At 47.3% G+C, this 24,439-nt stretch overlaps 1 protein-coding gene across 1 annotated transcript in view; it reads left to right on the forward strand.

The window, feature by feature from the left end:
* The window catches only part of NOX4 (NADPH oxidase 4), a 1,243,038-nt gene that overhangs the window by 473,007 nt on the left and 745,592 nt on the right, over positions 1 to 24,439 (forward strand). Inside the window, exon 10 of the mRNA XM_069639431.1 lies at positions 8,754 to 8,918. Within this exon, the coding sequence (XP_069495532.1) occupies positions 8,754 to 8,918 (165 nt within the window). The remainder of the gene's footprint in view (positions 1 to 8,753; positions 8,919 to 24,439) is intronic.

The raw sequence follows: 24,439 nt of genomic DNA on the forward strand, positions 1-24,439 counted from the left end.
CTGAGCTTGTTATTGTTAAAGTGCGCAAATTTATGCTTTGCGCGTGTTCTAGGCGAGCGTGTGACCCGCGCACCCCTGGAATCCAGTTCCCAGTCCAATAGCGTGTGGAAATTCCCACGCACCACGGGATACAGGTGCGCTGACGTACTTGCGTGGGTAAGTGCCCGCGCACCCATGAAATACACGTACATAGGCCAATCGCGTGTACACTAACTTTTGTCCAATTACACGCGATGACACTCTGACGTGCAGTATTTCCACGTGTGCTCTGTCATCACGTGCTGAGTGGGGAACACCCGTGCGGGTCACGTCACAGACGCGCTTACGCGCTCAGGGACTCTGGTCCAATAGAATCGCGTATGCGTGCTGACGCGCTTACGCGCTAAGGGCCTTTCCTCGGATTTCACGCTGACGTGCAGGATTTTCACGTGCCAAATCACTCCGTATCAAGCTGGCCACGCGAAAACACACGGAAGACCACGCTCCTGCCCAGAAGGCCGAGTTACTGCCCCCCAGTGCCCCGAGCAGCCTCCCACGTGCCATCTGCTGCTGCCTGCCTGCCTGCCTGCCTGCTGCCACCGTGCCCTGCCATTTGGTGCCTGCACATCAGCCATCTGCAGGGGTCCAGTTGCTGTGTCCACCCCTGCTGGAACTGAAGACTCCCGACTGGGATTACATCGCTCCACAGCCCAGCCCCAGGACCCAGTTGCCCACCCACACCTGCCTCTGGGGTTGCCATGTCGGGCACTTCCACATCTGGCACCAGTGGCAACCACAGGCCAGAGGGGCAGAGGGGCACCAGCTTCACTGCCACCGAAGTTGGTGTCCTGGTGGAGCATGTCCTGGGGCAGTATGATGCCCTCTTTGGATCGTCCCGCGCCAGCAAGGAAGGACGGGAGAGGATCTGGGCCGACTGTGTGGTTGCCATCAACGCGGAGGGGGTGGCAACCCGCAACGTCCTGAAGATAAAGAAGCGCTGGGAGGACTTGAGGTCCAGGACCCTTGTGAAGGCCCGGCGCCTCGTGGAGGGGGGCCGGGGCTGCATGAGTTCCATCCAGATGAGGGTCCTGGAACGCGTACGCCCAGCGCTCCACGCCAAGATCCTTGAGAGGGAGGCCCGTCTGGAGTTGAGCGGTAAGTGTCCAAGCATTACTGTGTGAGACAGGGCATGTTGCGGTGTGCTGGTTCTATGATACTTGCCTGTATGTGTGCCATAGGCCATGTATGCATGTATGTGTGCAGGGACATCATGGTAATGCATGTGCGACCAGTGATGTGTGACCCACATGGTTGTTGCATGTGTTAAAATGCCGCATGGGGAGCCCTATGCAGATTTTGAACATGCGAGCATGCCTGTCTCTGTACCTGGACATGGGTGGGGGTGAGGGATGGGTGCTGATGCCAGGTACATATATGGTAGCCATGTCTGTGTGCCTGACCTGCGTGTCTGTGACTTGTGCATGCCATGGATGCATGACACATGTGTGTGACAATGCACAGATTCAGTGAAGCAGCCAAATTACCCTTGTATCCGCTGTGTTTGGTGTGTTTGGGGCCAGATGGATGTGACTGAGGTGAAGTGTGTGCATGTGATAGGCATGAGCCATGATGCATGTGAGTTACATATCATTGAATGTTTCAAGAGTCCATTGGACATGCATGGAAATGTCCATGGCATGCACCATGCCTGTTACTGTGTGTGTTTTGCCTGGACTGACCCATGTGTTGTGGAGGGACATGATGGAAGTGTACTTTGACAGTGGTGCTCATCTGCTATTGTTTCCTGTCTAGGGGACCATTGTACAGTGCCCTCATGCTTGTGTTCTTTGTCTCCCTCTACGCAGCGGCTAGTGAAGAAGAGGGCGGAGACAACGCTGTGGAGCAAGGCGGCGGGGATGCCCCCACGGCTGCAACGGAAGGGGTGGGTGAGACCCACAGGGGCCTGCTACGGTGGGAGACGGTGAGGAGCCATCCAGGTTGGTGGTTTTCACAGAGGAGGAGGAGGCCGCCACTGGGGCACACATGGGGCCTGGTGGGGGCATCCCTGCTGGTGCAAGTGGTGCAGTCCAGGGCCAGGGGCAGGAGGCAGCACAGGTCACCGTGGAGGGGCCTGTGAATGTCGCTGTCCCTGACCCTGTGAGTGCACCACCATGCACCAGCAGGGATGCCCCGTCCCAGGCCCGTCCGCAGGTAGAGGGGATGTCCATGTCACCTGACTCCCCTCCACCTGCGGACGTGGGAACCCCTGGCCGTGTGGAGAAGGTCCTGATTGGGGTCGCGATGCGCACGGCTGTGATTCGTGATGCCGTGCGTGCTTCCCGGGAGGAGCACGCACGTCATCACGAAGTGCACCGTGCCGACGTGGCCCAATTGGGATCGGCCATGCTCGGGGGTTTCCTGCATGTGTTGGCCAATCTGGCGGCCCTCTCCTCCTCTGTGCAGGCTATACAGCAGTCGTTCTCCTTGCCGTCTTCCGGCCCAGATGCCACCAGGGCCCCCTGTGAACCTGCCCCGACCAATGCAGCCAGCTCGGTGGGGATACCATCCCTGCCACAGTTGGGAGTCGGAGGTCCAGCAGGGGTGGACAACACAGCAACTGGACCCCAGCAGATGGAAGATGTGACAGCATCATCGGGCAGGGCACGTGCACGACGGCGTCGGTGGTTTCCATCAGCCTGGATGCCGTCGTGCTGGCAGAGGCAGTGGCGTCGGAGGCAGCAGCAGGCTCGACGTGGGAGGCATCATGGCTCGGGGCCATCAAGATCAGAGGGGCAGGCATCAGCTGGAGGGCAGGGCAACCCTGGGATGGTGGTGTGTTCCATGTGGGAGCAGTTGGTCCAGCGGATAGGTGCGGAGCGGCAGCGGGAGGAAGAGGAGCGGCTCACCATGGTCAGGGCGGAGTTCTCCATGCGTCGGGCGTTGAGGCGGGCTGAGTGCCTCGAGGAAGCTCGCAGGGAGTTTGAGCTGGAGATGGGGTTACCCCTGCGAGACCTCGGGGCCAGGACAGAGTCCCGCCTCCAGGACATCGACATGGAGTTCGATGATGCCCTGGCCAGCAACATCACCGAGTGAGCCGCAGGACTTGCCCGCTGCCTTTGTATATAGTTATTTAGTTAGTTAGTGTTAGGTTTCCTTTATTAATTTTTGTTTTTTTGGACCGCTCGGACAATGGCCACTTTTTTGTATATATTATTTTCATTAGGTAGTAGTAGGTTTCATTTATGGTGTTGGGCTCATGGACCCTGGAATATTCGTGTATATAGTTTGCTTTTTGAAGAAACATTTTTTTTTATTAATTATTGTGTTCACCATGAGGAAATGGTTTTTAATTATTTTCCTTCCACATGATATTGCTTTGGACATCATTTGTTTTTGGATTACTTTGTTTTTTTTATTTTTAAATTTGTTCTCGGACATGGACCATTTATTTTGTTATCCCCATTGTTGTATGTTTGATTTGTTTACTTATTTTTCATCTTTAATACATGTTTTTTTAACTTTCACTTGTGGTATTTTCTCATTGGTTTCATACATGTCATGATATGGGTTTTGACATTCACTTGCACCCATTGTGTATGTGTGTGTGACGGACGTGTGTTCATTTACAGACTTGCCATTGGGGTTGTATCATGTAATTGCATTCACTGTGTGGGTGGATGCAATCCTTGCCTGGGTGTTTGTGCTGGGTATGCTGCCCATTACTGCCATGATTGAGTATCGTCAGGACCTGGGGGCAGGGGGACATGTGTGGGTGCCTGGTGGAGGCTGCCCCTGCACTGCTGGGGGGTGGGGGTGGTGGGTGACATGGGTGGGGGCCTGCTGGCAGGTGCCCCACAGTGCTGGGGGGTGGGGGTGGTGGGAGACATGGGTGGGGGCCTGGTGGAGGGTGCCCCTGGTGGCTGGGGGTGGGGGTGGTGGGTGACATGGGTGGGGGCCTGGTGGAGGGTGCCCCTGGTGGCTGGGGGGTGGGGGTGGTGGGTGACATGGGTGGGGGCCTGGTGGAGGGTGCCCCTGGTGGCTGGGGGGTGGGGGTGGTGGGTGACATGGGTGGGGGCCTGGTGGAGGGTGCCCGTGGTGGCTGGGGGGTGGGGGTGGTGGGTGACATGGGTGGGGGCCTGGTGGAGGGTGCCCCTGGTGGCTGGGGGGTGGGGGTGGTGGGAGACACGGGTGGGGGCCTGCTGGCAGGTGCCCCACAGTGCTGGGGGGTAGGGGTGGTGGGAGACATGGGTGGGGGCCTGGTGGAGGGTGCCCCTGGTGGCTGGGGGGTGGGGGTGGTGGGAGACATGGGTGGGGGCCTGGTGGAGGCTGCCCCTGGTGGCTGGGGGGTGGGGGTGGTGGGTGACATGAGTTGGGCATGAGTGGGGGCCTGGTGGAGGGTGCCCCTGGTGGCTGGGGGGTGGGGGTGGTGGGTGACATGAGTTGGGCATGAGTGGGGGCCTGGTGGAGGGTGCCCCTGGTGGCTGGGGGGTGGTGGTGGTAGGAGACATGGGTGGGGGCCTGGTGGAGGCTGCCCCTGGTGGCTGGGGGGTGGGGGTGGTGGGAGACATGGGTGGGGGCCTGGTGGAGGGTGCCCCTGGTGGCTGGGGGGTGGGGGTGGTGGGAGACATGGGTGGGGGCCTGGTGGAGGATGCCCCTGGTGGCAGGGGGGTGGGGGTGGTGGGAGACATGGGTGGGGGCCTGGTGGAGGGTGCCCCTGGTGGCTGGGGGGTGGGGGTGGTGGGTGACATTGGTGGGGGCCTGCTGGCAGGTGCCCCACAGTGCTGGGGGGTGGGGGTGGTGGGAGACATGGGTGGGGGCCTGGTGGAGGGTGCCCCTGGTGGCTGGGGGGTAGGGGTGGTGGGTGACATGGGTGGGGGCCTGGTGGAGGGTGCCCCTGGTGGCTGGGGGGTGGGGGTGGTGGGTGACATGGGTGGGGGCCTGGTGGAGGGTGCCACTGGTGGCTGGGGGGTGGGGGTGGTGGGTGACATGGGTGGGGGCCTGGTGGAGGGTGCCCCTGGTGGCTGGGGGGTGGGGGTGGTGGGTGACATGGGTGGGGGCCTGGTGGAGGGTGCCCCTGGTGGCTGGGGGGTGGGGGTGGTGGGAGACATGGGTGGGGGCCTGCTGGCAGGTGCCCCACAGTGCTGGGGGGTGGGGGTGGTGGGAGACATGGGTGGGGGCCTGGTGGACGGTGCCCCTGGTGGCCTGGGGGTGGGGGTGGTGGGAGACATGGGTGGGGGCCTGGTGGAGGATGCCCCTGCACTGCTGGGGGGTGGGGGTGGTGGGAGACATGGGTGGGGGCCTGGTGGAGGGTGCCCCTGGTGGCTGGGGGGTGGGGGTGGTGGGTGACATGAGCAGGTGTGCAGGGTGGTCCCCTGTGGTGTTTGCTGCCTGCAGGGGCCGTGGAGGGTGTACAGGTAATACCTGGGAGCACACAGCCAAATCGCGTGTGGAACTTCCCGCGCACCCCTGAAATCCACGTACCCGGCCAAATCGCATGTGGAACTTCCCGCGCACCCCTGAAATCCACGTACCCGGCCAAATCGCGTGTGTAACTTCCCGCGCACCCCTGAAATCCACGTACCCGGCCAAATCGCGCGTGGAACTTCCCGCGCACCCCTGAAATCCACGTACCCGGCCAAATCGCGTGTGTAACTTCCCGCGCACCCCTGAAATCCACGTACCCTGACAAATCGCGTGTGGTACTTCCCGTGCACCCCTGAAATCCACGTACACGGCCAAATTGCGTGTGGAAGTTCCCACGCACCCCTGAAATCCACGTACCCGGCCAAATCGCGTGTGTAACTTCCCGCGCACCCCTGAAATCCACATACACGGCCAAATCGTGTGTGGAACTTCCCGCCCACCCCTGCAATCCACGTACCCTGACTAATCGCATGTGGAACTTCCCGCGCACCCCTGAAATCCACGTACCCTGACAAATCGCGTGTGGTACTTCACACGCACCCCTGAAATCCACGTACCCTGCCTAATCGCGTGTGGGACTTCCTGCGCACCCCTGAAATCCACATACCCGGCCATATCGCGTGTGGAACTTCCCGCGCACCCCTGAAATCCACGTACCCTGCCAAATCGCGTGTGTAACTTCCCGCGCACCCCTGAAATCCACGTACACGGCCAAATCGCGTGTGGAACTTCCCGCGCACCCCTGCAATCCACGTACCCTGACTAATCGCGTGTGGAACTTCCCGCGCACCCCTGAAATCCACGTACCCTGACAAATCGCGTGTGGTACTTCCCGCGCACCCCTGAAATCCACGTACCCTGCCTAATCGCGTGTGGGACTTCCCGCGCACCCCTGAAATCCACGTACCCGGCCATATCGCGTGTGGAACTTCCCGCGCACCCCTGACATCCACGTACCCTGACAAATCGCGTGTGGGACTTCCCGCGCACCCCTGTAATCCACGTACCCGCCCAATTCGCGTGTGAGACTTCCCGCGCAACCCGGTATACACGCACACGTTGTCAGCGCGTGTCTGTGTTTGTGGGTACCCCTTTGCACGTCATTTGTCCTGGAGGGCCACAGTATTGGGCATTCATCATGGCTGTATATAGGTGCTATTTGTTGGCGCACCTTTTGGCGCACATTTCTTATAGGCGCAGAGACGCTACCGCCTGCTTTCTTGTGGCGGTCGTGTTTGTGCCTGTGCGCTGGTTTGAGCGTGCGCTTTTTTGCCCTATTCTATTCCATGAATACGTGTTGTAGGCGAGCGTGTGGGCGTTCCGCGCACTTGTACCCTGTGCTTCCCCCGTGACGCCCACATTTTGGCAAGTTGTTCCCCATTCCGAGTGTTACGCCCCGTGTTCTGCCTACTTTTGTTGCGTGCGCCGCGCTATGTGCGATTTTCGCTGTGGCCTGTGCGATTTTCGCTGTAACCTGGCGCACGCCGTTAGATGGCCTGTGCGCCAACGTGCGCCGCGCACTTTTTTATCGCACATCCGATGGTTTTCTCGCGCACGGCCTTCCATGAACCGATGTGCGCTGCTTTTCGTGCGATTTTCGCACTTGCACTGCGATTTTCGCTATTCCACTGCGATTCGCACGTTTTTGGCCACTTGCGCCGCGCTAATAATTCCATGAATCGGCCTGTTAGTTTCTGAAAATATAATTTCAAACACAACTTTTAAGGGGGTCTTGAGTGTAACAATGTCCCTCCTAACCAGATTGATAAAGTCCACCAGATCAATATCTTTCCGGGTGATAAGTCATCGGCAAGGAATTTCATCACAAACCCATGTGTCATGGCCAGCTCTTATGCCCTCAATAGACGTATTAATGTTTCCAGGTTGTTGTAAAGCCTCATTTGACTGTTATTATCACTATTATTAGTATGATGTTTATTGAGCACAGACCTAGCTTCGAGAAGCAACAACGCACTTTACAGAGGTATGCAACAATACAGATACACAGCAGAGTGCTTTACAAAGGTTAACAACAGTACAGATGCATAACAGAGCGCTTTTCAGAGGTGACAACAGAACAGATATACAGCAGGGGTAGTATACAGAGGGGTGCAGAGGAGGGGTACAGCTGTACAGGGTAGCAGGGAGGAGAGGGGCAGCTGCGTCTAGAGAGTCAGGTGGCGTGGGTGATGTGATGGCCTAGGTGTTGAGGAAGAGAGACTCCTTGAAGAGGTGGGTCTTGAGTTCTATTCTGAATTGTAGGAGCGCGGGGGCAAGTCTGATGCTGACGGGTGGGAGGTTCCATAGTCAAGAGGCATAGGCAGAGACGGCTTGTTTTCTGATCCTTTCCTTTTTGCAGTGGCAGATTTCAAGTCTGCACGTGTTCTGGCTTCTGGCGGTGAGCTTTCCGCCAGAGATGCTGAGTTTCTCTGTGAGGTAGCTGGGTGACTTGAGGGCGACTGCATTATAGATGATGCAGCAAGACTTGAAGGTGATTTCGTGTGTGCAGTGGGAGCCAATGAAGGTTGATGAGGGCCGGGGTGATGTGGTGGTATCAGCGTAGACCCGTGATGAGGCGTGCAGCTGCATGTAGGACACTTCTCAGGGACTGTGAGCTCAATGTTTTAGTGTTTATATGGCTGGTAGTGAGGTTTGTGATTGAGTAGACTGAAGAATCTTTTCAGTGCTGCATGTATAAACAAATTTACTGAGTAGATTATACATTTAGTATACTCACTCGTCCTTTCCAGCCTTTGACTGCCTGTGACCGCACTCTAATGCTGCACTCTGCGTGGCGCTCCACGCACTGGCTCTTTTGAGGTCGGGAGTTGCAACACAAGCGGTCCCCCCAGAAACGGTCACAACACGTATCTCGCCACACATCTCGCGGGATCCATGGCATGGATGAATTTAAATGCTGGCTTAACCTTGTGTCCCACACAAATATGTCCCAGTCCACCTCCACTCTTTGCAGGGGATGGTTGGAATGGTGCTCTTTAATCCAAATAACAGTCCATGGGACAAGGACAAAATTAAACTATTAGTGTTTCTATTTATGTCAAAGACCTTTTTCTATTTGAACGACAAAATCTTTCCTAAGTATGACCTTCTTTAACGTGATTAACATGGAAGCATTTTTAAATGGGGAAATTGAAGGGGAACAATTATATATTTTAGTTTTGTGGTTTTGTCATTTTTATGGACTACACCTAATCTTTTTTATGCTGTCTTTTATTTAGATGTATCCAACACCGAAAAACAATAATGACGTCTCTCATGTGAACAATCCAATATTATTAGGTTTGATATCATCATCGTTATGTGACAGTATTTTCTTGTTGTCTTTATAGACCTGGCTTTGGATTTCGGGACCTCTGTGCCTTTATTGTGCGGAGCGACTATATCGTTACATAAGGAGTAATAAACCAGTCACCATCACCTCTGTGATTATCCACCCCTGTGACGTTATTGAAATTCGAATGCTAAAGGACAATTTCGAAGCACGACCTGGTCAGGTGAGTCGAAAGCAATTCTCTCAATTGAAGCATATCCATGTGGGCTGAAATTTGTTTTCATTTTGTATTATACATATATCTGCCAAAGGTCTCAATATTGTGATTTTTACTTTGATGTGTCTATCTATACATTTGCAAGACTCTTGTCTTTGCACCACCAGTATCCTTCTGCTTTTAGCCTATAATCTTTTGCAGCATTGATGTTTACAATATTTAATTGCACCAAGGCTGTTTAGGACAATTTAACAACCCACCCAAAAACAAGAACTGCACGATTGTCATTTTCAGATTTTTGAATGGGTGACAGCGGCTAGAGTTTATTGGTGCCAAAACTCAGAATTCCCACCCCACAATCTGGGAAGGGAAACACACCGTTTTGTAATTATGATTCATTTCAGAATTTAACCATTTATAATATGCACATAATATAAACTTCATAACACCAGGATATGTTATAGGTCTCTTTTTACAAAGATAGGCATCAGCTACATATACAATAAAATGTGGCAGTGCATGCTGTCACGCATGGCTTGAATAATTCAACCAGTTCAGGAGAACAGTTTGAGTGCTTTATTTTTGATTTATCAGACTGCAGGGTAGTTTTGACTAAGCAAGATCCCTAACTCCTGTGGCATCCTTCCATCCTAACCCTTGATTCCCTTCTTCCTCAGTGATGCAATGCAAATTTTGATCGGTAACCCCCTACTGTCTAGGATAGCTTATCATACTGGTGAGGGCCTAAACGCTGTAGCCGTATCTGATATGATATGTTGTGGCATTTATAGCACGCTTGTACACAAGTGTTTCTAGGCGCAACAAGACACGGAGGTGGAAACAAAGGGAGGACAAAATAATGATCTTACTAGGCCTTGTGTCATTCAGATCACACAAGTGCGTGGAAGGGGAGAAGTGCCAGGAGGAGGCAGAGGCCTAGCCAGGATTGTCTAACAAGTGGGGTCTGACGCTAATGTAGGTGGGCCCACCGCAGTGATATTAACATATGTAAATGCCCACACAGCACTGCTGAGTGGGCATTTACAGATTTTAGGTGGGCCTTGCCAAGGACAAGTCTTACAGTCCTGTTCTGGATAAGTTGTAAAGGTCGGGAGTAGAGGCAGAAAGTTTTAGAAAGAGGCTGTTGTAATAGTCCAGACTAGAGAGGACCAGAGCTCTGGAGACAGTGAGCTTCTGGAAGGAAGTGAGAAAATTAAGAATACCTCTGAGGAGGTGCAGCTGATAGTTTGTCTTCTTAGAGACGTCAGATATGTGAGGAGAGAAGGAGTGGGTGAAGTCGAAGATGTCACCAAGGTTCTAAGCCTCACAGGAAGGAGCAGGAAGAGGGCCCAGAGTGGGCAGCTAGAGAGAGATAGAGAGGAAAGGAGGGAGCGAGTGTCCCAATGAGGAGGATCTCAGTCTTACTGCAATTAAGGCAGAGATCATTGGTGGCACACCATTCCTAAATTGTGGCCAGACAGTCTGGTATCAGAGAAGAAGCAGAGGTAGCTGAGGGGAGCCTGAAAGAGAGCTGAGTGTCATCCGCATAACATTGAAAATCTTCCATACTCCCTTCCAGACTTTCTAAGGGCTCTCCAATCTTCTGATGCTGCCAAAGACAGAGGTAACCATGAACAGAAGTTTATTGATCAGCGTCTTGTTTACCCTGTTCACTTTGTCTGGTTGCCACTGTGGTGGATTTTAGGTCTTGTGGGACTGCAAATAGAAAATATTCTATCCAGCGGAGCGGAGGTAGGCATTGGATAATTCACAGTGATACCCACATGAATCAGCACAACACACGTAGGGAGTCAGAGACTGTGCCCCCCAAACTCTGTCACCCCACCTCTGGGGTAATATCTGCTCGGGCATTCGCTCTAGCAGGCTGCCTACCCAAGGTAGAAAGGGTTGTCTGTCCCCCTCTAACAGGGTCAAACCCTGGTCTCGGTCACACTAATTGTTTAAAAAGCAATATATGTTGAAAATGACATTCAATTAAGCACTATCTTTGATGTAGCCACACTCACAAAGGCCTTCTTCTTCTTATTTGGTAAGCTTGTGCAAATATCAATGCAATGACATTTTAACCTTGGCAAATACTGGAACATCTGTATCAGAAAAGGTCACAATGTAAAATGTATTTTATGTTAATTTATTGTGATTTATACCATGCAACGCTACCATTTTCATGGTCTGCAGGTCCTCTGGCAGACCTGAAAAGGAATGAGGGTTCTGGGGGGTTCGTTAGTGCGATCGAGAGGGAGAGAGCGCAGGAGAGTTTTGATATGCTGCGGTAGCTTCATTTCAGAAAATCAGATCATTGTGTGCTGGGTTTTTTTTTGTTGTCACTAATGATTTAGCAATGTTTTGTGTATTAGTGTGTATGTGGTGGCTTGTGTGTTTGTGGTTTGATTTTCTATAGTGTGTTTGGTTTAATGGGGGATTGCAGATTGTGTGCAATTTGTGGCAGCTTCAGGTTTCTGCTCCTGTAGAGGTATGTGTATGTTTGTGGTTTGGAATTCGAGGGTGAGGATACAGGATAGTGGTGAGTTTTTAGTAGGGCTAGGTCTGGGGGTGGTCTGTGCCCTTCTCTTCGAGGCTTATATCGGTTTGGCAGGGCTCTGAGTCTCCTATGGTGACATGCGAAACAGTGCTTTATTTCCTTGGGTATCCAGGTTTAGGTACATTAGGTTTAGGTTGCTTTGAGTGCTTCTCTTGTGATGGCGGTTACCCACCAAAAGGGTTTTCTGTTTGACTCATTGAGTTAAAGAGTCATGCTTTTAGTAATTTCCTGATTGTTAGGTGTTCTTCTGTGTGTATATCCTTCGGTAGTGAGTTCCAAAAATGTGCAGAAAAGCAGGGGAATTCCTATCCACCAAATTTCAACTTTGAATATTATTTGGGTTTGAGGCAAATGTTGTATCTGGATCTTTGTGTTCAATTTCGTTTGTAAATTGAGATTTTTCCCTGTATGAATTCCACTCCTTGGCTATGGATTGCTCTGTGGGTTTTGTTATGAATATGATATTGGGACTTGTACCGCTGCCGTTTTCCATGGTCTCCAGGTGCTCAGGCGGATCTGAAAAGGAAGGGATTTGGGAGGGTTAGCGGGGTTGAGAGGGAGTAGCACAAGAGAGCTTGGATGTGCGGTTGGTAGCTTCAGTTCAGAACAGAAACAGTCACTCTGTGCTGGTATGATTTTGGTGGATTGGCATTTCTGTGTTGTATGCAGATGTTTCCTGTGTATGTTGGGTGTTGTGGAAAGATTAAAGAGTGTTTTTAGTTTAGGTGTTTCCTATCTGTGGTTTGTGTGAAGTCAGTTATGTAATGGGTGGTGGATATGCTGAGTTTTAAAGAGTTAGAGTTATTCATCAACAACACCTTTTATTTGTATCTTTTGAGGGAGATGATTTGTGAGGTTAGTATTGGATACTGGGGGGCAAGTATTATATTCTGAGACCCTAGTCTACTTTAGAACAAGGATGGAATATTTTCCTTCCATGTGTCAACACATATTAGTGTTTCTAGGTCCACTTAGTAATGCCACGTGTTCAGGTAATTTCTAATCACGTAGCTTTGTGGGCCCGTCTTCAGGACGTTTTCTTTTCTTTTCTTGTACACACATTCATGCCACAATAAACTGTTGTTTCATATCCGTCTTATTTTGGGGCAGATACAACTGTAAAAAACCAAATATGTTATTGGTTACTAAAAAGTGAAATTTAATAGAAAATTAAGAAAAAGACAATCCCGGTCTAATATATGGTATATTTGTCAATAACATTGTATTTCTTGTATATTGTGCGGGAGCCCTTTCTAAGCGTGTATGGCTGCGTAGAGGGCCAGCGAGTGAGTGAGATTACACACTCATGTCTTCAATCTTTTGCGTCCATTTTGTAGTTTCCCATTTATACATGACACAAAAATACAGAGGCGATTCTGAGCATTATTTTCCTTATTCTTTAGCAGTATTTATGTTTTGATAAATGTATCTTTTACCTTATTATCAGAACGGGGGTAAATGCACATGCCATCTGTGATTTTGTCTGTTTTTTTCTCGTTCGTTATGGATGTCGCATTGTTGTCATGCAGGTACCATTCCACTCACTCTGTATTTGTATCTGCAAGTGGGCCATAATTATTATTTAAGACTTGTACGATTAAATTTTTAGAGGGCAGGTTCCGTTTTTATGGGAGAAAGTTCGACTTACTTTTTCCTTAGTCTGGATGACCCCCAGAGTTTCCTCTGCGTCTTTCTCACAGAACCGGGGAGATCGTAGGGTCACATGATGGACTTCTTTTTGTTTCTCACATGATGACGTCATAGCGTCACATGTTTTTTTCAGCTATCTGCCATCTTTGAATACTAATACAGGATGCATATGTTTTGAACGACCCATTTACTTTCTGGCCATGTTATCTGGATTGATTCCATTAGTTTGTACTGGGTGCTTTTATTATTTGCATGTAATTAAATATTACATACTTTATCAGTCAGGTAGTTAGACCATGATTTTATAGGGCTCCTATGTTTCATCTATTTGTCTTATAAGCTTATCGTTAGTGCAAAATCTTTTGAAACATCAAAAGAGGAGTCTAATACTGACTTCGGTTCACGGATGATAGTTACATCATACCGATATGAGTGCTTTTGGTCCCTTGTTTGTGTGTATGTTTAATGAATAAATAAGCCCCACTCAATGGCAATATTCAGGCCGTCTTTAACAGAATTTAGATGGTAAATCCATTTTTGTTCCAATTTGCGTAATTGCATGTCTTGATCTCCACCACGGGGGTGTGCTGGGACAGTGTCAATTATGAAGCAAAATATATCTTCTTGATTGTGATGTGCCTCTGTGTAATGTGCCACCAGTGATTTGTCTATTATGGCATTTTTTTTACATATGACCGATGCTCACAAATCCTTTGTCACACTGGTCTTTTTGTTTTTCCTATTTATAGCAAACCGCAGGGGCATTTTAGGCCATCGATTGCCCACTTTGTGTTGCAATTTGTAAATGATTTTAGGCTCCATTTCCTCCCTTTCAAAACTATGACTTTTATGTTGCCTGTTAATCGACATACAGAGCAATTGCCATATTTGAAGTGGCCAATAACTTGTGGAAGTCCCCACAAGGTGGTTTGTGTTTGAGAGGCTTTGGCTTTAATGTTGGGGTATGTAAGAACCAATTTATCCTGTAAATTCGGCATTCGTTTGAATGCGAAATGGGGTTTGTTAATTTTGAAGTCTTCTGTTGTTGTCATTCCCCAATTTTTTATAATAAGTCTACGCGGCTAATTGGAGAAAATGTGGACATTCATGTGATCTTTTCCTCTACAATTTTTTGTTGTTTCACTAGACAATCCTTTCTATTTTTGTGTCCAGTCTGTTTCAATGATCTGCAAATAATATGGGCTGGGTATCTTTCTTTTAGTTTTGTTCTTAACTGTTTGCTGTTGGTTTCATAGTCATCTTTAGTACTGCAATTGCGCCTAATGCGCAAAAATTGCCCATATGGAAGGTGTTCACATAGGGATTGGGGGGCAAAGCTGTTATACAATAGCAGAGTGTTTTTGTCCGTCGGTTTTTCAAAAAGAGTGGTGCTCAGTTTGTTGGATGATGGCTTATACATTTCTAAATCCAGGAAGGCAATTCTATTCTTGTTCTTGTTGGATGTCATGGTGAACTTGATACATGCCTCTTGCGTATTTAACCAGATTAGAAATTCTGACAGACTGCTCTGGCTACCTCCCCATAGTACAAAAACGTTGTTGATGTAACGATGCCATGACTTCATTTGAGTCTTTAATTGGTTTTGGTCTGCAAAGAATGATCTTATTTCTAGGTCACCCATGAAGAGATTGGCTAAGAGATTGGGGCAAAGGTAGCACCCATACTTCTGCCATGCATTTGTTGGTAAAATACTCCCTCGGCCAAGAAAAAGTTGTTAGTAAGAGCCACTCTTATGCATTCGGCAATGAAGTTAGATGGAAAGGTCTTGTTAGGTCTTTTTCGAGATATGAATGCATGATTTGTATGCATTTTAATTAGGGGATACTCGTATATAATGATTCGGCATCGAGTGTAACCAAGATGTCTTCCACTCCTACTGTTAGAGTGTCCAGTATTTTTATCATGCTTGTTGTGTCTTGTACGTATAACCTCATCCCTTCAACAAAAAGTCTCAGGAATGTGTCAGCGTACATTGACAGGTGTTCAAGTAGTGAGGCTATCGCGGCCACAATTGGACGTCCTGGTGGTACCACCACGTTTTTGTGCATTTTTGGGAGGCAATAAAATGCCGGAATGATGGGATTCCGCCTTATCAGGAAGGATTTGTCAGAATTCCTCTTCACAAGTTTGACCCGTAGTGTAGAAGAAGAATTCTTCCCACCAATGTACCCCTTTGTATGTAAGAAATACACAGTGCAAAGGAATCAATTAGTTGAAAGAATGGATATCCCACCGAGACCACGTGGCTGAGAGAACTGAATAGTAGGTAAGTACTACCACGGTCAGGTTAAGAAAAAAGGCCCAGAAAAGTTCAGGGAATATCCATGAGGGAGTCCGTAGAATGAATGGATGACAGGAGCCACCTACAGCAATCCGCGATAACAAACACTACTCCCACGGTGTGGGGAACAGTTCTACCAAGGGTTGGAATACCCACGTTGCAGTAGCGGCTGTCCCGCGGTGCAGCGGAGGTTGTCCCACGGAGCAGCAGTGGCTGTCCCTCGAAGCAGCGGAGGCTGTCCCCCGAAGCAGCAGAGGCTGTCCCGCGGTGCAGCGGAGGCTGTCCCACGATGCAGCGGAGGCTGTCCCAAATACCAGAGCACACTAGACGTGAATTCACAATCCAAAAGAGAAATCCTTAAACCGAGTCCAAATATACCTAGCGGTCGCCGAACATCAGTCAAGGAGAAGGCAAAAACGAAATCAGGTCACAGAAGCCAGGGATCCAAGAACCATGAAAAACTCTGAGGAAAATTCGCCAAAACAGTAGGGTAGTCCAAAGCCAAAAACAAGTACAATCCGGGTCAAAATACAAGAAATGATCGAAGAACTAAGAGACAAGGAATAGAACGCCAAATGCTCAATCAGAAGTGCTGAGCAACTAAGGAGGAGGTGCTAAATACCCAAGATCACCTGATCAACGTCGTGATCGTGCACGAACGTTACCCCTCCTTAGCAACGTGTCACTAAGCTTCCATGGCAACCTCCAGGCTATGCCGTGGATTGCGTTTCTGGCAACCCAATGCCGCTGTCCCAGCACTTTCTTTTGTTTACTTTGTCCAGCTGCTGAAGAAGCACGAAAGCCCGTACGCAAATTCCCATGCCTGACAGGATTGCTCATCTTCATCAATCCAGCCGTTGTCAAGGGCATGGGTCATAAGGCTGTTAATTTCTTCAGCGATCCTGCACATTGGATTATTCGGTAGTTGTTTATAGAAATTTTTGTCATTTATTTGTCTTTTTATTTCTGTGTTGTACAGTGAAGTAGCCCATAATACGACTCCTTCGCCTTTGCCGGCTGGTTTGATCAAAAATGATTGATTGTCCTCGAGATTTTTTAGAGCACATCTTTCTTCTTTGGATATATTGTCTTTGTGTCTGTTTTTTGTGTTTAACAGGCATCTAGTTTCTTTTAAGATTTTATTTTCAAAACTGAGAATTTCAGAAGAGATCATTATGGATGGCAGAGTAAAAAATGACAGAGATTTTAGGCCAGAAGAGCTGACCTTACTTGCATCTGGTTCTTTTGCATTTCTAAAGAAATATTTCAATCTTAAGATGAGAAAGAAGTTGCGTAACTCAATCTCTGTCTTAAAGTGATCTTCCTTAGACACTGGAACAAAGATAAGTCCTTTGCTAAGCACCTCTATTTCAGTACAAGAAAGAATATGGTCGCTTAGGTTGAAAATCGGGATTGTCAGTTTTGAGGGGGCAGTTGCCATTTACATGTTCTCATGCCGTGGTTGCCTGGCTGGCGGGTTTTACCCCGTTTGCCTTGTCCCCGAAAACATTTTCCTTGTCTCGGGTTTCCTCCTCTATTTAGCAGCAAACTGCTGTTAGACCCCGAATCACTGCAGTTTGCTACAAAATAGAGGAGGAAACCTGAGACGAGGATAATGTTTTCGGGGACAGGGCAAACTGAGAAAAACCTGCCAGCCAGGCTCATTTCCATCACGTGAGAAACAAAAAGACATCCGTCACGTGACCCTGCGATCTCCTCGGTTCTGTGAGAAAGACACAGAGGAAAGGCTGGGGGTCATCCGGACGAAGGAAAAAGTAAGTCAGACTTTCTCCCATAACAACGAAACCTGCCCTCAAAAATATAATCGTACAAGTCCTAAATATTAATTATGACCCATTTGCAGATACAAAAACAGAGCGAGTGGAATGGTACCTTGATGACAACAATGCGACATCCATAACGAACGAGAAAAAAACGGACAAAATCACAGACGGCCTGTACATTTATCCCCGTTCTGATAAGGTAAAAGATACATTCATCAAAACGTAAATACTGCTAAAGGAAAAGCAAAATAATGCTCAGATTCTAAAGAATCGCCTCTGTATTTTTGTGTCATGTATAAATAGCAAACTACAAAATGGACGCAAAAGATTGAAGACATGAGTGTGTAATCTCATTCACTCGCTGGCCCTCTACGCAGACATACGCGCTTAGAAAGGGCTCCCCGCACCATATACAAGAAATACAAGGTTAGTGACAAATCTACCATACATAAGACAGGGATTGCCTTTTTCTTAATTTTCTCTTAAATGTCACTTTTTAGTAACCAATAATATATTTGGTTTTTTACAGTTGTATTCGCCCCAAAATAAGACGGATATGAAACAACAGTTTATTGTGGCCTGAATGTGTCTACAAGAAAAGAAAACGTCCTGAAGACGGGCCCACAAAGCTACGAACATGTGGCATTACTAAGTGGACCTAGAAACACTAATATGTGTTGACACATGAAAGGACAATATTCCATCCTTGTTCTAAAGTAGACTACGATCTCAGAATATAATACTTGCCCCCCACTATCCAATACTAACCTCACAAATCACCTCCCTCAAAATATACAAGAAAAGATGTTGTTGATGAAAGATGTGTTGCTTTAACCCACTTTGCATGGGTACACAACAGTGAATGTATTTTATTGTTTTTTTACTATGAATTGTGTGTTTTTTGTACCAAATAATAATTAAAATATGTATTTTGATCATGGCATAAGGCACAGCTAAAGCTCCTTTTTCCCTGCCTTGATGTATGGTATGATAATGGTCACACCTCTTTAGGTGCGAGGGAGGGAAGCTAGAACACTCAAGACAACAAACCGGAAGTAGACACATTCTACTTTCAGTTCTCACCATATGTAAAACGCGGAGACGCAGACAGCTGCCTCTTTGCAGTTGCTGACTCTGGCTAGGTTCACCACAGATCCACGCTTCAAGACTTCAAGTATTTCTGAGATAGGGATATTTAGGAAGATCAGGTCTTCATAGTTAGGTTGGCATTCTGTATCAAGTAGAGTTTCATTCCAGTGAACAGTTCAAAGTACACCCCATTTTTCTTGGACTTCTAAAAACTCCCAGTTTACTCTTACCAGGCAGGCCCGGTCTGCCAAAGCCTGGTAAGCTATGTTCCACAGCAGTGTTCTCCCGTAACCCCCTCCCTGTTCCTATCCTAACACCTTTTAATTTACTTCCTTTCTGATTCTACTCACACCTGAAAAGTTCCAAGAATTTCACTGACACTACTGAGCAACCCACCATAGAACACAACTGCATCCTTGACCACAGGCTAACAGACCGGGGGCAACCTATGGGCCTTGTACTGTTCACCCCTATCAGACAAGGGTTTTGGTTTGTCCTGGGGTGCCTATCCATTCTCATCCTGCAAACTACCTTAACACCGGGGACCTTGATCTCAGCAAGTTCTAGCAGATTGCAAAGGCCGTTATACAAGTCCTTAAGGGAGAGAAAATGGAACAAGGCATTATAAACATTGCTTCCTCACTAAGATCACTACAGTCTGACCTATCTGCATACAGATCAGGTAACATCACACTGACCCATAAGGTGGGGGATTTACATAACACGATAGCGACCATGCATGCAAAAACGGCAGGTCCCCAGGTATTTGGGTCTATAGACAGAGTAGATTTTAATGATTACGGTGCATCAAGCCCACCACCTTTGAATTCACTTATGGGGTGGGACAAGGGATAGAAGACTTCAGGGGAGAGAACCAGACCATAGAGAGCCTGGGGTTGGAGCTCAAATACCTTCAACTTCTTTGCCAACTAAATAAATCAGCAATCCTGGAGACTTTCCTAAATTTATGGCACAATGCCTGTTCCAATTTATAAACCTATCACCATTGTATAATGCTTTCGTACTGATGAATCTGGAAGGGCATGCCCTTACTTTTGCCTTGCCCTGATCAACAATTAGGATCCTTTATTAGCTGACTATGATGCCTTCTTCAGGGTTTTCTGCAAAATGTTTGAGCGTAAATCTAGTGAAAGGTCCCTCAAGAATGAGCTATAGGACGTTAAACAGGAGAACCGAGATTTAATAGCATATATTTACCAATTAAAATATTTGGTAGCAGAAACAGCTTGGCCTTTAGATGTTTGGGCCACTGTATACTATAGGGATCTCAAGTAAGAGAAAAAGGATGCAGTGGACCAACCAGGTTATGCCTGCTGCCACATCTCTGTGTGATCTGATTGGCTTAACTTCGCAGATCGAACAAAGACAAGGGTAACAACATGGGGAGAAAAGAATATTCAAATCCAAAAACCCATCTCTTTCCCTGTAGCAGACGATACTCCTGCTACTATTCCCTTGGCAACCCATGCAGTTTTGGGGGAAAACGAGGACCAGTTATCAAAGAGGAAAGAGCACATTTCTAATGTTAATAATTTCTGTTTCTATTGTGGGCTGGCAGTTCATCCCGCAAGAGGTTTTCCAAAGAGACCGGGTGAAAAGAGGTGGACTGACAAAACCCAAACCTACCAAACACTCTACCAAATCAAGGCCACCTTCTGCTGCCTATGTCTGTCTTTGGTCACATAATTTAGGAATCACACTTAAAACAGCAGAATCTGCATTAATAGAAATCAGAACTTTAATAGACTTTGGAGCTAGAGGCCACATTCTGGACATGCAGTTTGTCAAGTTACATCACATCCAATATGATAAAGGTGCTATAGAAGGTATCCATTCCATTGATCGGTCAGAGCTTACTTCTGATCCAATTTCGCAACAGTTGGGCCAATTTCAAATGACCTGTTGGACATGCCATCAGGAGAAACTGTCATTTGACATTATAGACCATCTGTTCTTCCAAATCATTCTCGGAATGCCGTGGTTGGCATTACACAACCTCTACTGTGAATGGGAGAAGGGGGTGATCGGTACTCATGCTAATCATTGTTCATAATCATGCCATTTGGATAATTATTGGAAGAATCCCCCATATTCTTGGCCTCCAGAGATGCACAAGTGTCCCTTAAAAAGTTAGCTGCCACTCTAGCGGAACTACCTAATACGTATAGAGACTTCCAAGACGTTTTTGACACAAAGGAAGCAGATTCCCTTCCTCCTCATAGAGGGTAGTATTGCTGTATTGGCCTTTTAGCGGAAGCAGGCATCCCTTAAGGGAAGTTCTATCCATTATCCCAAAGAACACCAGGATCCTAAAAGAATGCAACAAGGAAAATCTTTCCAAGGGGTTTATATGACATTCTACGTCTCTGGCAGGTCTCCTATGTTTTTCATTCAGAAAAAGTATTGTGGGGAACTACAACCACGTGTGGATTATCACCAAATGAACAATATCATGATAAAAAATGTGTATCCTCTATCACTTATGCATACATTAATCGATAAGGTACAGGGAGAAAAGATTTATGCCAAGTTAGACTTATGCATTGAATACAATTTGGTATACATATTCCTCGGAGATGACTGTAAAACAGCATTCCGAACTGTGACGGACAATATCAATGCTTAGTCATGCCTTTGAGCCTGTGCAACGCTCCAGCGGCATTCCAAAACTATGTAAACAAAAAATTAAGTCATGTACTTGAACATTGTGCAGTTGCTTATTTGGACAATATATTGGTGTATTCTGACTGCCTCGAGAATCATATCAACCATGTGAGAGAATTCCAACAGTTACTGAGAGAGCATCGATTATATGCAAAACTGTCCAAATGTTAATTTCATCAAACCATTGTAACCTTTCTGGGATATGTATTGTCCCCCAATGAAATCCAAATGGACCCCTGGAAGGTACAACGGTAGTGGAATGGCCAGCCGCAAAAAAACATCAAAGAACTACAACGATTTTGGGGATTTGCCAATTATTACCAATGCATTATTGCCACCTATTCTCAAATGGCTCAACCCCTAACTATGTGATCGAAGGAAAACATTGCATTCCAATGGTGAAGGGTCAGAGAAGGACGCGCACTCTAAGACATTTTAAGTGATGTTTATTAAATAAAAGTCAGACAGGCGTAGCTATCCCTACCATTAGAATAACTACCTAAACTGAACAGGTAATCTCCTCTTTTCTCAAAGAAGAAGACTACTATGCAATCGATGATCTTTTGTATCACCAGAAATGACTATGGCTTCAGTACATGAACATCAACAACAAATCCTGGAATTGTGTCACGATAGTCCTTTGGCAGGACACATAAAACAAATGTACACACACACCACTGTTGAGGTTAGATTAAATCTGGGAGGTAAACTTTCCACGCCCAACCATGGGCTCAAGCAAGGGTGTGTGTTGTCTCCTGTACTCTATAACCTCTACCTGGCTGACATGGAGATGGCGCTTAAGAGCTGCATTCATTTTCCACTTAAGATTGGTCCGGATTTGACATCGTGGATCTCCTATGACGATGATACAGTGATCCTTGATCAGACTCCTATCGGCTTGCAGAGATCCTTGGATGCATTACATGCCTATACAGTTAAGAACAATTTAAGAATAAACTTAAATAAAACGAAGGTAATGGTTATAGGCAGAAAATGACAGTCCAAGCCTGCTTTTAATTGGAAAATATATGGCACATCCCTAGAGATTGTCGAATGTTATATATACCTTGGTATCCCCATTAAAAATGTCTGACAAATTCTTGCGAGGATGTACTGTCTGGGAAAATTATGCTGAAGTGGAACTTAATCAAAGGGTTCTTTGCTAGAAAAGGCGGACACTCCATTGAAGGCTATTTGCAAATATATACAATGAGTGCGATACCTAGCTATACCGAGAAATATGTGCTCTGTTTGGAGTGATTGGAAGCTAAATTGTGGATGGCCATTTTGAAGATACCCAGGGCAGTCCCTGTGAATGCCATTGGGTGCAAACTTTGGTTAACCTTGTTGCTCAGCCTGTGGCAAATTCAAAGCTTCAAATTGTATGTAAAGATTATGTATAATGATTGCCTTGGTGTTTCCCTACCAGGCTTATTGCGTGAGATGTTTGTGTTAATAGCACTAATATGTTCCTTTTGGAACTAGAAACAATGGTCGAAGATTTCTTTCTAACAATCAACAAGGAACCTCCAACTAAAATGAACCCTTGTGATTTTTACCAAAAGTTAAAAAACAAAGCTATGTTATGGGACCGAATAAGAAATATTGAGACATTAGCGCATACAAAGCAATATGAATTATATTCCATCCAAAGCTTTATTTCTCGGGTCCGCATTACTATTTGATCAAATCCTGCAATGCTGACCTCAGATGCTTTATTCTATACAGTCGATTTAATGTGCTCCCCACCTATGAATGCATTGGGGGCTGGCAGGGTGTTCCATATGAAGAAAGGAAATTCTGATTATGTAATCATAAGGTTGAATTTGTTAGGTGTATTTTAACAGATTGCCAGGCCGTAGCTCACTGCTATCTAAAATGGTATACAAACATATTTAGTTCTCCGGAAAGGGTTGTAACTGATCAATTTTGGTCAAGTATTTATTCTGCAGAATCTTTAGTTGTTACAGGTGCAGCAGTCTATATATTGAAGGTGGCAGTTGATTTTATTAGCATGAAATCTGCACTAGAATGTGTATAATTCCTTGATGTATGTGGTTAGTCCTTGGCCCAAAGGGGTGTCTCTTCTGGTGAAGTCCCACTTGCCTCGACCCCTAGGGAGGGTGTTGCGGAGCAGGTTCATCTCTTAGCCCCACATGGGAGGGGGCTCCCTTGGGGAGAAGGGATTGTTTCCTTTGGTTTGTCACAGTACACAAGGACAAGTTCAAGATGTTAGATGGTTGCTCTGGCCCAGATCTTCCAAGCCCTCAATCTGCAGGACCGGCTGGTTTCACTGAATCTTCAGGATGCCTACTTACACATGCCGATTCACCTCAAGCAGAGGAATTAGCTGAGATTTGCTGTGGACCATTGCCACTACCAGTTCAAGGTCCTGCCGTTCAGTCTCACTTTGTCAACCAGGGTCTTCACCAAGCTGCTCGCAGTGCTGGTGGCTTACCTCAGGATTTAACTCATTTGTATCTTTCCCTACCTGGCTCATTCCCCAGGCCAGGCATCAGCACATCTGCACCATGCATGCAGCCTGTTGCACAGCTTGCGCTTCTCCCTGATCTCCAAGAAGGCAAAGACTTTGATGTCGCAATCGCTCAAATTGACCTGAATCCACTTGGACTCACATCTGGGCAGGGCTACCCAATCCGAGGATTGTGTGTTAAGCCTCTTCAAGTTGCTTCACGTCCTCCAATCACAGAAAAGAGTTCTGGCCTCAGTCTTCCTGCATGTGTTTGGTCTCATTGCCTCCTGCATTCTTTTAGTAATGGAGACCCGGTTATGCAGGAGGTCAGTTCAGTTGCTGCTCAATTATCAGTGGTCACAGTTTCAGGGGTGCACACCAGATCTTTGTTGGTTCTCAGCCAGAGTTTCTTGAGATCTGACTTAGTGGTAAATGTGGGACAACCTGTTGAAAGTGGTAGCACTGCCTCCAGCTGACAGTGTCACAGATGCATTCTTAAAAGGCTAGGGTTCTCTCCTGTGAGACCTGATGGTGAGCTGCCAGTAGTCTCCCTCTGAGTGTCTGAAAATATCCACTTGCTGGAATTGAAGGTGATCATGCTGATCCTGGTCGCCTTCCTTCCTTCAGTACAGGGCAAGAACATGTTGGTCTTGACAGATGTAAGGAAGGCATGGTATCAAACAGTGAAGTCAGACACAAGTGATCACAGTTCAAGAGTGTTTATTGAACTTCAATTGGTTGGCTAAACGCCCACCTAACCCTAAATCTAAAGATGGGAGCAAGCTACAACCATCAAATGATAATAACGTAGTCCTAGTGGAGTTCCTGTCAAAATAAAAGGGCCTATACTAATAAACCTATTGCCAATCATTACTTCTAAATACAAATGGTGTGGGAGCATAATGTATGCAGAAAGAAGAGTGTTCTAGAAATTATATGTCAGGACCAGTACAAAACGTCTTAACCTGGCCCTCACACTAT

Source organism: Ambystoma mexicanum, chromosome 7q (genome assembly GCF_040938575.1).
Source record: "Ambystoma mexicanum isolate Mex_15411 chromosome 7q, UKY_AmexF1_1, whole genome shotgun sequence".
Classification (NCBI taxonomy): Eukaryota; Metazoa; Chordata; class Amphibia; order Caudata; family Ambystomatidae; genus Ambystoma; species Ambystoma mexicanum.